Source organism: Copadichromis virginalis, linkage group LG23 (genome assembly GCF_057382275.1).
Source record: "Copadichromis virginalis isolate Kocher_CV1m ecotype Utaka linkage group LG23, C_Virginalis_male_GT1.1, whole genome shotgun sequence".
In the NCBI taxonomy this organism is placed as follows: domain Eukaryota; kingdom Metazoa; phylum Chordata; class Actinopteri; order Cichliformes; family Cichlidae; genus Copadichromis; species Copadichromis virginalis.
In genome coordinates, this window is record NC_140639.1 from 8943865 (window position 1) to 8961813 (window position 17949).

Below are 17949 nucleotides of genomic sequence, written 5' to 3' on the forward strand. Positions count from 1 at the left end.
ATGAAATTTGAATATTAATTTTCTTGTACACCTTGTTCGATGGTTTTTTTCGTATGTTTTCAAGTTGAACACAATATCTGTTGGGTAGAAATTCTTTAAATATGATCACATTCACCCAGGCTGTTTTTACTTGTTTTCAAGTTGTTAATGTTATGACATTTTGCGCAGAAAAAGAATGTTGCTTCAGATGCATTTTTACTACTGGAAGTATTTCATCTAATTTAAGCTGAATAGTTGAGCAGCACATGCAGGAGGTAGAATACATGACACCCATACGCTTACTGTAAGTTTACAAGACAATGACCTGCTTTGTTCACACATGGACTTAATTTGATATCTCAGTCTTTATGCTAGAGAGTTGGCAGGTTAAAATCCATTTACTGGCTGAACTAAGTGAGTCAGACATTTGGATTCCTAACTCTGCCCGGGAATGTGCAGTGCATATGTGAAAACAACTTTGCGTGTAAGGGCCTGTGACCTTGTCTTTTTGACCATAACTCAAGAATTCCTAAATTAATGACAATGGCAACATTTTCCAGAAATGTAAAACAGGATAAAATGATGAAGAAATTTGCAATTTTGACCAAGAGGTCAAAATTGTTGCATTGTAATATTACGTAAAAACACTTTTCACAGCCTTGAAATAAGGGAGACTGTGATCATATTTTATTTTGGATACTGAACTGGTGACAGTAATCTCTGCTGGCAGATCTCTATATAAGAGACAGACAAGGGTGTAAATTACAATACTGGAAAAATTGCGAAACAGCAATTCTAGTAACTGAACTCATACTTATATTGACTTTTCTGCTCCATTTGAGCAGTCAAAGCACTTTTAGAAATATGAAGCTAGAGACTCCAGTAACCATAGTTAATTGTATTCCAGGGCCAGAACAGACAACACTGGAGACAATTTGATACTGCTGTCTAAAAGTAAGCATATATTCAGTGAGATTGCAAATCACAGTGAAAGTAATGACACCCATTTGCATCAATCGGAGGTCACTAAAATTAATATTGAGCCTCATGCCAGGAGTGACATGGTTAGCTACATGTTCTCCTTAAAATGCTGGGTGTCCAAAACATGATGTGGGCTTCATAGTCAAATGGAACCAGGAAGCAGAGGATGTAGGATGAATACGTTAGCTTAAATGAGTCATACTGACTGTCAGAATCCTCAAAGCTAAGGCCGAGGAGGAGGAGTGGCTGCAATCTTTCACTCCCTGTTATTAATCAACCAAAGACCCAGAAAACTCAAAAAACAGCTTTATTTGTTATCTATCATTCACCTCATAGTTTCTATCTGATTTCTCAGACTTTTTTTTTTTATCTGAGTTAGTGCTCCGTTTTGATAAAATCATTATTATACATGATTTTAACACAGATATAGATGGTGAAAATGAAAGTCTCGACATAAATGTTATTTTTTTTAATTAGACTTAATTTACTTTTCTCAAAATTTAAATGATCGTGCAACTTCGCAATATTTTCTGACTCTTTATTTAGACGCTTTCTGTCCAATTAATCTTTCTGAGTTAACTTAATGTCTTCCTCTAAACCATCACTGTGACTTTTAACTGATCATTTCCAAAGGAACAGTTTATTTGAAGCATTTTAATCAGGATTTAAAATTCATCATAGCACAGAAACAGTACTAGTGAATGTTGTACATAATGATCTTCTTACGGCTTCTATATTGCACAAATATAAAGAACTCCCTTTATTCATTTGCAAAATATCTCTAATATTTAGAAACAGTCTGTCTCAAATTGATGCTGAAAAGCTAGTCCATGCATTTATTGCTTCTAGGCTGCACTAACTTCAGCTATCAGGTCCCTCTTCTTTGGAAATGACAAACATGCTGTCTACTTTTAAGATTAAACTTAAAACTTTCCTTTTTGATAAAGTATATAGTAAAGGCTAGATCAGGTGACCCAGAACCATCACTAAGTTACGCTGCAATAGGTTTAGGCTGCTAAGGTACTTTTCTTGATGCAATGGGGATGTCTTCTTTACTCCCCGTGTGTTTATACACCAGTACTGTATGTAATCATTAGTAATTCATGAACTCTGGCTCCTTTCCACAGGACACAGCAGATGGCTGCTCCACCCTGACACTGGTCCTGCTGCAGGTTTCTTCCTGTTAAAATTGACCTTTTCCTTCTCACCGTTGCTTGATCATAGATACATATCTGATTGTTTGGGTTTTCTCTCTAATATTATAATGTCAAATTGCATTGAAATGGAATCAAATTCAGTGTCTTTACCCATTCATAATTTTCTTTCTATGCTTAAGTACTTTTAACTAACTCACACACTGGTGGATGCATCTGGGACAACTCGGGGTTCAGTAACTTGCTCAAGGATACTTGGACATGCAGACCAGATGAGGCAGGAATCAAACCACTGACCTTTTGCAAACCACTCTAGCTTCTGAGCTACAGCGACTACTCTTAAAACATATGTATTGACTAGGGGTGCAACAATACTCGTATCGATATTGAACTGTTCGATACAGTGCTTTCGGTTCGGTACGCATATGTATCGAACAATACAACATTTTTTATTTATTTTATCAACTTTTCTTCTGACAATGCTGTCTGTGTTGAGCGCTCAGTGGATCTGCGTTCGACTACTCCGCCTAGGCTGCACTGTCGAGTGCAGATCCACTGAGCGCAGCGCAAGCTAGCAAGACAGAAGCTAAGCTCGGTGCAACATGGCAACTGCCTCAACGCTAGCCGAAATTGAACTTCCCCCACCCTCATTCAGATCTGGCGTTTGGAACTATCTTGGTTTTCATGTGAAGCATGACCCTGATGGTAAGCGCGTCATGGACAAAATTAAAACAGTATTTTGGATGTGCCACGCAATGCTCAATTGGTGGGAACTAGTGCGTTAGCGCAGTTAGCTTGTTAACGTGTTGATGCCGTCCAGCCCCACGCACGGGGCGATCCACGGTAACTCGTTAACGGAGATTTGCTGCGTTATGGCGTTAATGTCATTTTAACGAGATTAACGCTGACAGCACTAGTGGGAACACAACGAATATCACTGCACATTTACGCCGACATCATCCTAGTGCAAAGACAAATGGAAGCAGACAAAAACAACAAGCACGCATGCTACAAACTTTACCCGAGTCATTTAGACAGCCGTTAGCACATGATTCTCCATATGGGGACCTGGTATGTTTAATATTCTGCTGAGAATATAGCCCAGAAGAAGCGTATAGTATAGCTTTTATTTTGGAAAGAGACATTTCTCTGTAATAAACTCTCTTTTCCAAAGATGAGTGATTTCTCGATCGGATAGATTTATTTTTTTTATTATTATGTTGTTTCAGCAACATTACATTTAAAAACTGTACTTCTGAGTTAAAATATATATTTATAATTTTAATAAATGGCAAATTAAAAAGGCATGAACATTTTTTTGTATCGAAAAAATATCGAACCGTGACACCAAAGTATCGAACCGAACCGTGAATTTTGTGTATCGTTGCACCCCTAGTATTGACAGCAGCAAAAGGTGTCATATAGCAAAAAAAAGCTGCTGGTTTTAGACCTGAAAACATATTTTTTGCCTCACACCACTTCTCTATGGGGGAATTACTTGTACGTGTTATAAAGCCTAATATATGTTTTTATGTCACCAGAAGGCTTTTTGCATAAACCCTTCAGTCCTTTTAAATTTCATAAATCACAAAACGAACTACAAATCCCTGCTCAAAATCATCGCAGATGATTGGTTGCGGCTCACTTAAACGCCACTGTGCATGTCTGCATATGGCTCTTCAATCACGTCAATCAATTCGGTTAAATCCGGACCAATCAGGTCCGGGGGTTTCCCTTGGTGGGCGGGACTGTAGTGCTTCCTCACACAGCAGGCTCGTTTCCTAGACGTTGCTAACAACCTGCTGCCTGCAACTTTCGCCTGTCTCCTCGTGCACTGTCGTTTTCCAGCTGAGGGGTGTTCGATATGTGCGCGAGGATGCAGCCGTGTCCACACTGAGAGTCCCCCTCAGCTCCGTGCCGGCTGCATGGTGCTCCGTGTCTCTCTGCCTGCTTTCTGACGCTTGAGGTTGCAGTCTGGCCTCCAGCCGCGACTGCGAATTAACTTCATTGCTCAGCGTCGCCTTGCTATGTTTATTTTATAAAGATGGCGGTGAAGGGGACACTGTAAACTAAATGACTGTCAGAAACATCGCCTCCATTTGTAATATGGTGAGTAACTCGCTGCTTTTCCGTGTTGATATCGATCCGCTTGCAGGCACTGTGCTGAACCTGTGTGTGTGTGTGATGAGTCGCCTCCCACCTGCACCCAGAGAATGTGCACACTGCAGGGTTTTTTTTAAAACGAGTATACACAGTAGTTTAAATCGTGGCCCCATACTTTAGTTAGTTGTCGCTCAGACAGGGCCCCTTTTGTGCACCTTTGCACGCTGAAGCTTGCCAGTGTTCTGACAAACCATCCTCCTTTGGCAAAACGTCCTACCATAAGTAGTTTATGCACATTTCTGCTGTCACAGAGTAATTCCACCACAAATTTAACTAGGTATGATGGTTTGCCACTTAACTTTGCCCATCACAGTATGCTGTAGCTTATATTCATATAGCCAGGACGGTTTGCCACTTCATTTTACCCGTTAAAGTATGTTTGTAGGTCACATTCACAAAGGTAGCATGGTTTGGCACTTCATTTTACCCATCAGAGTATGTTTCTAGATCTTATTCACAAAGGTAGGACGATTTGCCACTTAATTTTAGCTGTTAAAATATGCTTGTAGGTCACATTCACAAAGGTAGGACGGTTCGCCACTTAAATTTGTGTTGTGCCCATACGCAGAAACAATGGGTAGGATGGTTTGTCAGGTAGGATGGATTCCCAGAACACGTGGAGCGTTTGCATTGTGTGTTGCATCCTGGCGAGACAACACAATGTACAGTTTGTATAGTTGTCACTGGTGATTGACAAGAGGGATGGGGGAGCGTGCTGCCTTTGACAGCTTGGTGTGATTGCATAATGTGGTGCTGCAGCAAAGGACCGGTTACATCCTGGTAGCATAGAGCAGGAATCTGCACTAATCTGTGCTCCTGGTGTGTTCAGGGGCAGTGAAGAGTGGGTAAGAACAGACTTAAACAGCTCTGCCTAATGCCAGTGGCCTTTGCTTTATTTAGACTAGATGCTAATGTGAAAAGCCTGCAGTGTCAGTCAGAGCTGCTAGAGTTCTTAGATTGCACAGACTGATATATTAATCCATATCTCATCAGGATGTGTGGTGTTTTTCTTTTGTTTCTATATATATTTTCTTTCTATCCATCTATCCATCCATCCATCCATCCATCCATATATCCATATATAGTTCAGTATTATTTATAGAGCACCAAATTACAATAACAGACACCTCAAGGCACTTTATATTGTAAGGCAAAGACAGTATGAGCACTTGGTGACAATGGGAAGGAAAAACTCCCCTTTAACAGGAAAAAAACCCTCTAGCAGGAGCAGGCTCATGGAAGGGCAGCCATCTGCCACAACTTGTTGAGGGGTGTGGGGAGGAAGACAAGACAAAAGACACATTGTGAAAGAGAGAGCTGAGATTAATAATAAGACATGGGTAAATGAACAGTGCTGTATAAATACACTGAGTGAAAAGAGGTGAGTGAAGAAGAAACATTCATGGGAAGCCTCCAGCAGCCTCTGTATATTTCAGTGAAACCAAATGCGGTTTTTAAATGTAATGTTGCTAAAATAAAAAAAATAAATCTATCTGATCGAGAAATCACTCATCTTTGGAAAAGAGAGTTTACAGAGAAATGTCTCTTTCCAAAATAAAAGCTATACTATACGCTTCTTCTGGGCTATATTCTCAGCAGCATATTAAACATACCAGGTCCCCATACGGAGAATCATATGCTAACGGCTGTCTAAATGACTCGGGTAAAGTTTGTAGCATGCGTGCTTGTTGTTTTTGTCTGCTTCCACTTGTCTTTGCACTAGGATGATGTCGGCGTAAATGTGCAGTCATATTCGTTGTGTTCCCACTAGTGCTGTCAGCGTTAATCTCGTTAAAATGACATTAACGCCATAACGCAGCAAATCTCCGTTAACGAGTTACCGCGGATCGCCCCGTGCGTGGGGCTGGACGGCGTCAACACGTTAACAAGCTAACTGCGCTAACGCACTAGTTCCCACCAATTGAGCATTGCGTGGCACATCCGACATACTGTTTTAATTTTGTCCATGACGCGCTTACCATCAGGGTCATGCTTCACATGAAAACCAAGATAGTTCCAAACGCCAGATCTGAATGAAGGTGGGGGAGGTTCAATTTCGAGCTTAGCTTCCGTCTTGCTAGCTTACGCTGCGCTCAGTGGATCTGCACTCAACAGTGCAGCCTAGGCGGAGCAGTCGAACACAGATTCACTGAGCGCTCAACACAGACAGCATCGTCAGAAGAAAAGTTGATAAAATAAATAAAAAATGTTGTATTGTTCGATACATATGCGTACTGAACGGTTCAATACCGATACGAGTATTGTTGCATCCCTAATATATAACTACACTAGTGAAAGCCTCCCAACAAATGTTTCACCAAACATAAAGCAGGAACAAGCAGTTCACAGGGAAGCCATCATCATGTGAATTTTTAAAAAATAAATAAATAAATAAATTTTTTTATCCTGATCGAAATATCAGATCGGCGCATCCCCCAGTCAGTAGGTCCCTAACCCTATTTATTAAATAATCTTAACTAAGTAATCTAATCGAGATGTTACAAGTTAAGGACGCACTGATGGATATGGGCCGATAAAATGCTGCAGTGTATTGCACCAGTCATTATATTATCATTATTATTATTATTATTATTAGTATCCATGGATTTTTCTTAACACCGACTAACCTAAATTGCACGTTTTTGGACTGTGGAAGGAAGCCGAAGTACCTGGAGAAAACTCGTGCAGGCGTAAGGAGAACATGTAGACTGCACACATGCAGGGCAACAGGTTCAAATTAGGAACCTTCTTGCTGTGAAGCAACAGTGCACCTTCAGTGTTAGATGAATAATTGTTATTTCAAGCTTCTGCCTTAATCAAAAAAATATGTAGAAAGGAGCATAATATGTCTCCTTTAAGAATTTATTCCTTTCTAAATTAACAATACCACTGCCCGCTTCCTGTTATCAGGAGGAGCTCAAATTTCAAAGTGTGGTTTCAGATGTCAGTAAAGGTTGGATGTGATATTTCATGTGTGGATTCTCCTTGGTAATTCGTCTCTCCTGGGACCTGCATGTCTCCCAAAACATTGGAGACTGGAAGTGGTAAGCCGGACAGACGGGTATCCATTGTTTGCTTTGACAGATGAGAAATGACAGTCATTAGAAGTCAAAGCCTTCCCCAACCTAAATTGTCTGCTGTGTTCACTCAACAAAGCTGTGATTCATTTGAAAAAGCTTTGAGCTCTGACAAGAGATAAGTGCTCTGTCTCAGCAATTGGGTGCAGCAAGAGTCCCGACTTTTGATACGGGTCTACCTGTTTAGACTATATCCGTTTTCTACATTGACATGACTTGTTGTTCTGACGAAAGGAAGCAAGATGTGCAGAAGTGTGTGCTTTCTGCAGAAAATTGAGATCTTTACATATTCCAGAAATAATAATTTTATTAATTACAGAAAAAATCAGTTTTGTTTTGCCTCATAGCTGCAGATGTATAGCTGCTCCTGGCCCTTGACTATGCATCATTTCCATATTCATTTGCCTGTATATTCACACACCGGACTAAGCAAATAAGTCTGTCACTGAAATCTACTGAAATGATTCAAATGGAATATGAGATGATTACGATGACAGAGCGTCTCGTGTTTTGTCCTCTCAGGGCACCAATGCCTCTGCTCTGGAGAAAGACATCGGCCCGGAGCAATTCCCAATCAACGAACACTACTTCGGATTGGTCAATGTGAGTATCACTAAATCCTCGCTTGCATTAACAAAAGCCATTGCCAAACAACAGTGGTGTCATTTTTCAAAACAAAATGCCACGGGACCGCAGTGAGTCATGTCCTCGGCTGGTCAGCGGGTATTCGAGGTAACAATGTTGTTTGTGAGACTCTTGGCCAAACGGGGATGTTCTGTTTCCTTAATGAGACATTTATGTAAACACACAAGTTTCTCAACGCTCTAGACACTGTGTCTGCCAAATGGATAACAACAATAGAACACACTGGCGTTTTTCCACGAGCTATTAACAGATAATCTAAAAGAAATATTCGAGTCCTTGTTTTAAATCGCTTCCTCATCACGGTTTTGTGTCGATGTCTCCCTGTGGTTTTCTCCCTCAGTTTGGAAACACGTGTTACTGTAACTCAGTGCTCCAGGCTCTGTACTTCTGCCGGCCTTTCCGGGAGAATGTGCTGGCGTACAAAGCCCAGCAGAAAAAGAAGGAGAACCTGCTCACGTGCCTGGCTGACCTCTTCCACTCCATTGCCACGCAGAAGAAAAAAGTTGGCGTCATACCGCCCAAGAAATTCATCTCCCGCCTACGGAAGGAGAACGGTGAGCATACATCATAATGAAAGTTTCACAGTCGGCCTTTGTTATATCATGTGCTGGAATTGTATGAACACAGAAAAAGAATAAGAACTGTGAGGTCTATGCCATCTACAGTGGCAGGAAGTTACACGAACCTTATATTTTGGATAATGGACCTTGTGGTAAAAAATATAAACATATGTTTGGTTTTTTTGTGTGTTTGTTTTTGGTTTTTTCCCGATTGCCAAGAATTGCATAAACACTTTATTCTTCTATATGTATGTCCAGATGTACTCTTGATTAAGTAGTGGACAGTCCTCAAGATCTACTTTTCAAAGTCCGCCAACCCTTCCTGTCTGAACAAGGACTACCGTCAGCCCAGTTGGAGTTTGTTCCTGGGATGAAAACCTCACTGGAGAGGCAGCTCAGCATATTTTTTAGTTATTGTTCACAAAGTACTTGGCTAATTTGCAGAGAAGCACCTTATAAATATTTGCTAATTAATTTGTCACTTCCCCAAAACAACAAGTACCCCCATATTCTGATAATACAGGGTTTAAGGGCACTTGGATCTCATCTCAGTTAATCGTTTATGAACCTTGTGTCATACAGGCTGCTTAGACTTATTTTGCAATTTTGGTTGTAAAAGTTACAAAGTACTTCTGATCTTTCAGGAACCGTTCAAATTTTCTCTTTAGCTCGAAATAGTTGAGGAGTTACAGTAATATGAAAAGCACATGGTAATCTCTGTGCCGAGCTGATTTTTCTTCCTGTGTTCAGACAGCAGTGCCTTGTGAATGCTTTGTGCTGCCATGAAACACCAAATATCCCCTTAAAGGTCACTTTTTCTTCTTCCCGAAACCGTTTGAATTGTGTCTCTAGCACAAATGGTAACTGAGTTACTGTCATTTATAGAGTGCTTGTAAAATGGGCCTGCCACTGGTGCTGTTTAAAAATAAATAAATAAATAAAAAGGGGTTAATCCCATTGAGGTGTCCCAGTTTTAGTGTTCTGGTGTTATGTGCTGGATTACTGGAAGAAGAGTCTCGCATTAATAATTTCTCAGAAGAGTAATTTTTCTTGTCAAAATTTATATGCTCAAAACATTAAGACAGTGTGTTGAAGAATGACTTAAGTGTCCGTCATGTGGATCCTTTCACACACACGTGTCCATAAATGGAGAGCTGAGTGCTGTGGTTTAGTTTAGTGTGCTTTTGAGCTACATTACAGTCTGAATATTTGAAGTGAAAGGCAGGTGCGTGTTGGTGGTAAGGTCATTCAGAGTAGAGCTGACAGAAAGGCTGACTGTTCACTGCTGTCCATATTGAGGAAGCTCTTTATGTGCATGAACAATGCAATCTCTGTTGAGACCCAGCTTTGGTCAGCTGGCTCATCTCTGGACGCTTTTTTTTTTTTTTTTTTTTTCTTCTTCCCCCTCGGCAGCCGCCACCATTCCCTTCTCATTTCCCCCTTTATATACAGATCTGTTAAAACAAAGAATATGTATGGATGTTTTTATTATAAATAAACCCTGCTGATTTTACTTACAACATGTCAAGGCAGACATTTTCAAAGTGCAGCATCGCAGTGAGAGTAATGCAGGTGTAACAAATCACTGTAATGACAGCTGTTTTCTGCTTGTGCCAATGAACCAGCAGTTATTACTGTTATTAAACACACCTGTAGTTTTCAGAACTACAACAGCTGTTACTTCCCCTGATGTAACATAGAAAGAACCAGTCGATACTGGTCTACCACTTCTTTATCTATACTGGTGCACAGTTTTTACTGTATTCTATAGAAAAAAAGTATATTTTGAGGGGTTAGGAGCAACGTGCTCCAGAAACGTATTTTTTAAAATAAGGTTTAATTTGCTAAAAAGCTAGCTTTAGAGATGGCTTAGGGCAAATTTTGTTAATATATACAGATCTAGGCTAGCTGCTTCTCCCAAGCGCCTGCTTTATGGTAATAGTTACAACCTTATTGGTCCTTTTTTGGGGGGCTCATTGAATAGCTGTGGTCCAGTCCTTTATCTGTAGCACTGATCTATTAAGCTTTCAGATGTTTAAATTGATGCATAGGTTTAAATAACAGCCTCCTGTAGGCCAATTGTGGTAGAAATATTATGTATTTCTATTTATTTCTGCAGGAAGTTGAAGTTGTATGCATTTATCTCTGTCTCCTTCCAGATCTGTTTGACAACTACATGCAACAAGATGCACACGAATTCCTCAACTACCTGCTGAACACCGTGGCTGATATTCTGCAAGAGGAGAAAAAGCAGGAAAAGCAGAACGGGCGCCTCAAGAACAATGGCACCGCCGTCACCACCGAGGCTGAGACGGAGAACAAGACGGAGCCCACGTGGGTTCACGATATCTTTCAAGGCACACTGACCAATGAGACGCGCTGCCTCAACTGTGAAACAGTATGTATGCTCCTGGATTTTCTACACCGTGAGTTTATTAGAGAGGTAGTTTGTGCTATCTGGTAATGGATTTGCTGGTGCACGAACAAGAGATCTCACCTGAATAAGTCTGAAAAGGGGATTAGCTCTTTGCAAAGGTGCTGAGAGACATGGGAAGAAAAAAAAAAAAGAGAATCAGTGAGAGCTTCTGAGGAGCTCTGACCACCCGGTTTACGTCAGGGCCGTCTGAGGTTTTGTCCTCACCTTTTTTGAGGGCAAGGAGTGAAACAGGTTCCCCAGAACAACCCCTGCAAAACACCAAGGCGATGCAGGGTGCAGAGACAAAAGCCATTCAGTCAAATAAGCATTTCAAAGACTGGCTGAGTGTGTGTAGGTGTGAGTGGGTGGCTGTTCTGTCACAGAACAGCAGGCTTAGTCTCACTGACTCTGTCAGTGTAACAACAGATGAGTTACATCGGTGTCTCTCGCTGTCTGACAGGTGAGCAGCAAAGATGAGGATTTTCTGGATCTTTCTGTGGATGTAGAGCAGAACACATCAATAACACACTGTCTCAGGTAGTATTGATTTATTATACATTCAGACGGAGCTGACATATTCCCTTTGGTGTGAGTGAGACTCAGTAATTGAGCCTCCTGTGGTCTGCTTGTTCCTCCAGGGACTTTAGTAACACAGAGACTTTGTGCAGTGAATACAAATACTACTGTGAGACATGCTGCAGCAAGCAGGAAGCACAGAAACGGTCAGTAAAGCACTCCGTTTGACCACCAGTGTTATGTTCCTGCAGAAAGGCTCCTTCCTAAGCATGTATTCTTCACTGCAGGATGCGTGTGAAGAAACTTCCTATGATCCTGGCGCTACACCTCAAGAGGTTTAAGTACATGGAGCAGCTGCACCGCTACACCAAGCTGTCCTATCGGGTGGTTTTCCCATTAGAACTCCGTCTCTTTAACACGTCTGGGGATGCAGTCAACCTGGATCGCATGTATGATCTAGTAGCTGTGGTGGTGCACTGTGGAAGGTATAGTATACTGATTATTATACATATAGCAAAAGTACGTGTGATGGATCTTGTCACACCTGGTAAAAGTAGATATGTAAGGCTGTTATTGTGTCATGTTTTGGAATTTAAAAAAATAACACGGTTCATTTTTTTAAGCCTCTACCAACTCACTGATCAGACTTTACATTTTTTCAGCTGACCCATAAAGGCAGTGGAACGAGAACCCCGCACTATGAAACAAATTCAACATTGCCAGGATATTTTTCCTTATCTGGCTTCACCTGCCCCAACGTTAGCAATCAGGCTAAGCAGTTACTCAAAGAGCTTCGTAAGTCAACCTAGGCTTTCCCAATCTGCGTCATCAGAGAAAGACAGAGACTTTAGAAACTGCTGAAAAACTTTAGACCCTGCTGACATCCTCGCTCAGACGTTTGAGGGATCTTCCAGGAATCATGATGTTATTTTCTGGTGAATCAATTGGTCAGTAGGAGGTGATTTCATGCCTGTTGATCGCTTATTGCCAGCGTAACCTGCTACAGAGCTGGGTACATCTGCAACACAAATGACCACAGAGATGTACCTCAGTAAAAAGTGAACCATCTTCCTGAAAATCAGGGGTTAAACCTGCAGTTACCTCACTAAGTCCCACATCCTGTGTTATAGTTCAGGCTTCAGGTCTCTGGGTAAATCCACACTAATAGGTTTTTATTTTAAAAAGCATACTTTGCATTTTAAAATAAAATACTTCTAAGATAAAGTATTTATTTATAAAAAAAAAAAAGAAGTCTGCTGACGATATAATTGACACTAGACAAAATACTTTACAACTCCACAAATTTATTAGTGCAAAAAAACCATCAATGTATTTTAACTTAAACAAGCAGCTGTTTTTTATGTGCATTAAAGTTATATACAATTTAACAGTGAAAATGCAAATTCCTTGCTGACAGTTTAACCAAAAGGCATTTCCAGTGGAAATTGGCCGACAGATCCTCAGGATAACCATGTGTAATATCCATAAATCTTAAAAAGAGGTTATACACACACAATACGGTAATATTATGTTGAAGCACAGTACGTATCACTCTGTGAGGCTCCTGCCTACGATAGCCGTAATGCTCCGACAATCCATCAAGCTGTGCGGGTTCGTAGCTTAGCAAAGTCGCACTAAAACATTTGACAGATTTTCGAGCGCCGTGTACATAAAATCGTTTCGAGGTCAGTAAACACAACCAGAATTCAAACATAAGGCACACGGGATTATAAGGGGCACTGCCGATTTTCAGAAAAATCAAAGGATTGATTTAAGGTGTGTGGTATTTTCCAAAAAACGCGGTAATAACGACGGCCCGCTAGCATGCTCTACCAAAAATAGTGCTTTGTTGTGACGAAAGCTAAACCAGTTCCACACCACTGAAGTTGCAGCATTTTTACAAACCAGTTCTGGTTCATCCGTTTCATTCAACGACCCGCTTTCACCCTTCTCATTCTCCACCATGCTTTTTCTGCCATATGCGTATGAAAACAAAGGCACTGCGCATGCGTGTTTTACCCATATTCTATCGCGATATTTCATTTTCTTATTGTTGCCCAACATTATATCGGTATTACCGTGAACGGTATGATATGGCCCAGCCATAATTTTCAACCAGCACAAGTTGAAAAGTGAAATATGAAGTAAAAACTAAAACTGAGTCAGTCCCATAGGCTCCCATTCCAAATCCTCAGTTTCACAACATACCATAATTTTATTTATATAGCACTTTAAAAACAACATATGGCCAACCAAAGTGCTGTACACGAGAAATAAAAAAAATAAAAAAAAAGCAAAATAAGAATAATAAATAAAATAACAAAGCATTAGCAGTGTCAGTTATCCACTGAGTCCAAAGCCAGCAAATAAAAACGAGTTTTTAACCTGGATTTAAAGACCACCACTGAAGTAGATTGCCTAATGTGAAGAGGAGGATCATTCCAAAGCTTCAGGACCACAATAGAGAAAGCTCGGCTAGTTTAGGGACCAAGAGCAACAGCTGCTCAGCTGATCGGAGTGAACAGCAGATGTAAACATGTTTACAGCCTTGTACAGAAACAGTTTTGCACCCTGCAACGAATTTCCTCTTCAGCAGCTGTTAAGGACCTTGCATAATTTAATAATTTAAAATCTGTCAAGTCTTCTTGTTTGCAATATTGTGGGTGTAGCTGCTTTAACTGGCAGGTGGTTGTCCACAAAGGCAGCTGTAAATGGGAACTCTCTGCTGGGCTTCACCACCAGATTGTGGCGCACAAAGTTCAGATTGTCTGGTAACTGAACCACTTCTTTTTCCAGAAAACTAAGTGATGGTCAAAATGTTAACACTGAGGCAATAAAATCTGACTTCCTTACATCACAGTGCCTATGTCCATCTTTTATAATCTTTGCGTCGCCAGCTCTCTCCTTCCTCTTTGTAGAAGTGCACACTTTGTCGAGTGCATTTAAAATTTGTTGCGTCTGTAAAGACTGAATTTGTTCCTGTTACTCCGATCAAACTGGACAGTGTAACACTTTAAAACTTGGCGTGAATGTGTCCTAAAAGATTAGCATGCCTTTTTATTCTGTCTTCCTTCTCTCACCCCAACCAGTGGCAGCAGATGGCCCCGCCCCTCCCTGAGCCTGGTACTGCTGGAGGTTTCTTCCTGTTAAAAGGGAGTTTTTCCTTCCCACTGTCGCCAAAGTGCTTGCTCATAGGGGGCCATACGATTGTTGGGTTTTTCTCTGCGTGTGTTATTGTAGGGTCTACCTTACAATATAGAGCGCCTTGAGGCGACTGTTGTTGTGATTTTGCACTATATAAATAGAAATGAATTGAAAAGTGGTGGTTGCACCTGGCCAAGAGCAGTCACTTCCTTCATATTATTACAAGATCTTCACAGATTTAAGGTATTAGCTCTCAAACCACATAAAGTTGCTGCTCAGAATTTCCCAAGTCCCAAATCACTATTAAATGGCAGTGAGTGCACGTGTGGCCAGTTGTGGTTAATTTTGTGCAAACGACAGGAGGAAGTACGCGTGGGCAGAGTTAACGATTTCAATGTTTGTCTTTTGTCTCCTCAGCGGCCCAAATCGAGGTCATTACATCACTATAGTGAAGAGTCATGGCTTCTGGCTGCTGTTTGATGATGACATTGTGGAGGTGCGTGACTGTTAGTGTTGGCCTATTTGTTCCTTGACTCCTCTGTTTGTTTGCATTGCCATTTAATCTCATCTTACCTCTGTTGTGCAGAAAATTGATGCCCAGGCCATTGAGGAGTTTTACGGTCTTACCTCAGATATCTCGAAGAACTCTGAGTCGGGATACATCCTCTTCTACCAATCCAGGGAGTGACGCTGGAGAAGGATAGGAAGGACTTTGTTTTGTTTTTTAAACTTCAGCCTAACAGACTCTTCATCTCCATCCCATCCTGCTCCTCCTCAAGTCAGACCTCTCTGAAGTATGTGCCAATCCTCTGCCCCAGTCTCACCCTCTGGGTTTTACCTCGTCTATTTCTTTTCTCTGTCACTCTCTTTATTTTGATTCTTGTCTTTTAGCCACCTGCATTTGGACTGCACTTTAATATGAAAAGCAAAAATGCTCAACAGCATGATCGGGGAGGAAAAGGTATTGCATCAAGCAGCCACTTGGTGTTCTCAACCAGGAAGGATTTGGTGCACATATAGACAGTTTCAGAAATTGTACTTTATCATTTTTATAAGATCTACATTATGTATAAGATCTACTTCCATGATGTGCCACCCAATCATACTTCCTTCCATTAGGGCTATTCCCCTTCCTTAACTGAGCTTCGGTGTATTTATGTCTTTAGTGGGTGCATGAGAAATGTATGAAGATGGAGACAAACACTGTATAATACGCATTGAGAGATTTCACGCATTTCTAATTTCTCAAGCAATATCTGAACACTAATTGGAGAGAACTCGCAAGCTTTAAACTACCTAAATATAAAGCTGTCAGCTGTTGACGGTAGTAGATTTTATTTTGTCCTGTTAGTCTGACCAGAAGCAATCAGTACTTAAACACTACACGCATAACACTACACATTGGGGAAAAAAAATTCCTGCTGTTTTCACTTAAATCCACTGAATCTTTATACGTTATTCACATGGAACGCCCCAATTTATTGAACTCTGTATATTTATTACTTTTATATGAAATGCTGGTAACAAAGTAGTAATGTAATTAAGTGAAAGGCTCTTTTGAGAGCTTATACTGTATGTTTAAGCTCTGGCTGTTAAGGATAAAGTGCATGAAACGCACAAGTTGATAGGACAGGTTAAAAAAAAAAAAAAAGAAGCTAGGTTTAATTTTGTATTTTACATGTGGAATAAGAGATTAACTTGACGCAAGAGAGACACGACCCATTACTGCCTAATCTTTCGACTGAAAAAGCTAAAACGGTGCAATATGAGGTGAAAGTATCCAGTGTGACGTTTCCTGGTGAGATTAAAATACAGTACATTTAATTGTGAGTAGTAGATGTGCTGTTTGGTTTGGTTTTTCCCCCTCTGTTATGTGTCCCTTTGCAACCTTGGACTGCATTGTCCTTTCTTTTCCATTTCTATGGTGAATTATGGCTTAGGCATTTTCCTTTTAATCTGTCTCTGACTTTGATGATGTGTGCGTGTCTGATGTAGCACACTGCAATCCTGAAAATCTCTTCAAATTTAATGGTGATTGATACGATATCCCCAGTACTGTAAATGATCTCTCTGGCGCTTTTTTCTCGAGCGCAACATCAAACACTTTGTTTTCATGTGAACAACATTCCTGTTTGCTCCACATCCGAGGGAATCACCATTGCAAATACATCTCGTTATAAATAAGACGTAGGAATAGGATTTATGTTAGGTTAGTGTCTGTGTTTGTACATGAGAGGCGTGTTGAATGCGCTCGTTTCTGCTGTCTCATCCACGTAGTCTGTTTTCTGGGTGAAGTCATGACGAACACGTGCCAAAACTGGAGTCTGACCTTGCAACAGTCTTTAACAGAACATTATTTTCTTTGTAAAGATGCAGCTGTACATATATATTATGTAGAGAAACACTTCCGGGAATAGCTAAATATTTTTTTAAAGTTGAGATCTGATAATGTAGAGACGCTCATGGCAAAGATTTTAGCTTAGCGTTAACCGTTAATAAAGAAATACTGTGCTGTTTTACAATCATGATTACATAATCAGAGTACTGAGCAGAAGCCACCATCTGCTGCTTTATGATAACGACTGGGTTAAACTGAGCCAGGGCAGAAAACGGTGGCTGGAATAGCAGACTTTTCAGACCCGGGTGTGATGAGAGAGACTCTTTCACGTGCTGATCTTCCATTAACACTTATGCACTCGCCCTTACTGAGATTTTCAGTCATTGCACTTGGTCTCATGTATCTTACTGTGATGGTGTTCTACCAAGAAGAGCTGAGGTGCAGAGAGTCCTGCACCGTGTGGGACCTGACTGAACTTGTGTGAGGGAAGGAGATGACTCTCCGTTTGGCAGTTAACTGAAAGTGCACTTTATTAGACGATGATGAGCTTCAATGCTTTAACATGATGAACCACAGTCTAACACACTCACTTTGAGTTAGTTTCTTCTGTTCAATAAAAATTGCTATCAACAATGTTTATGAATTGTTTGGTTTTATTCTTCTGTTGCATCACTATACGTGTCAGCTGACCAGTCCTTATCAGTTTTTATTCCATTTTTAAGTTTACTTGGATTTCCTGAGTATGTTTGCTTATTTAGGTTTTGTTTTTATTTTAGAAAATGCTTAAATTGTATGATTTGTCAGAGGTAGAAATAAGGCATTCATAAAGGCTATAACAAGAAGCACCCAGAGAGCACACACTTCCTGTAAGATGGCTCGCTCTTTGGTCAGTATTTACTTTAAAGGTAATAGTATTTAATTTTGTATTTATTTATGTCCTCTTAGTTCTTTTTAAAATGTACTTTAATAAGTTTGT

General features: G+C 40.5%; 1 protein-coding gene across 1 annotated transcript; it reads left to right on the forward strand.

Annotated features, from left to right (window-relative positions):
- The first annotated feature begins 3870 nt into the window (after positions 1-3870).
- Positions 3871-17610, forward strand: usp46 (ubiquitin specific peptidase 46). Its single transcript, XM_085448613.1, has 9 exons — positions 3871-4223; positions 7877-7957; positions 8340-8553; positions 10719-10957; positions 11436-11512; positions 11614-11697; positions 11779-11976; positions 15053-15131; positions 15222-17610. Exons 1-9 carry the CDS (start codon positions 4188-4190, stop codon positions 15321-15323), a joined length of 1110 nt encoding a protein of 369 aa, XP_085304739.1. The 5' UTR covers positions 3871-4187; the 3' UTR covers positions 15324-17610.
- The last annotated feature ends 339 nt before the right edge of the window (positions 17611-17949 follow it).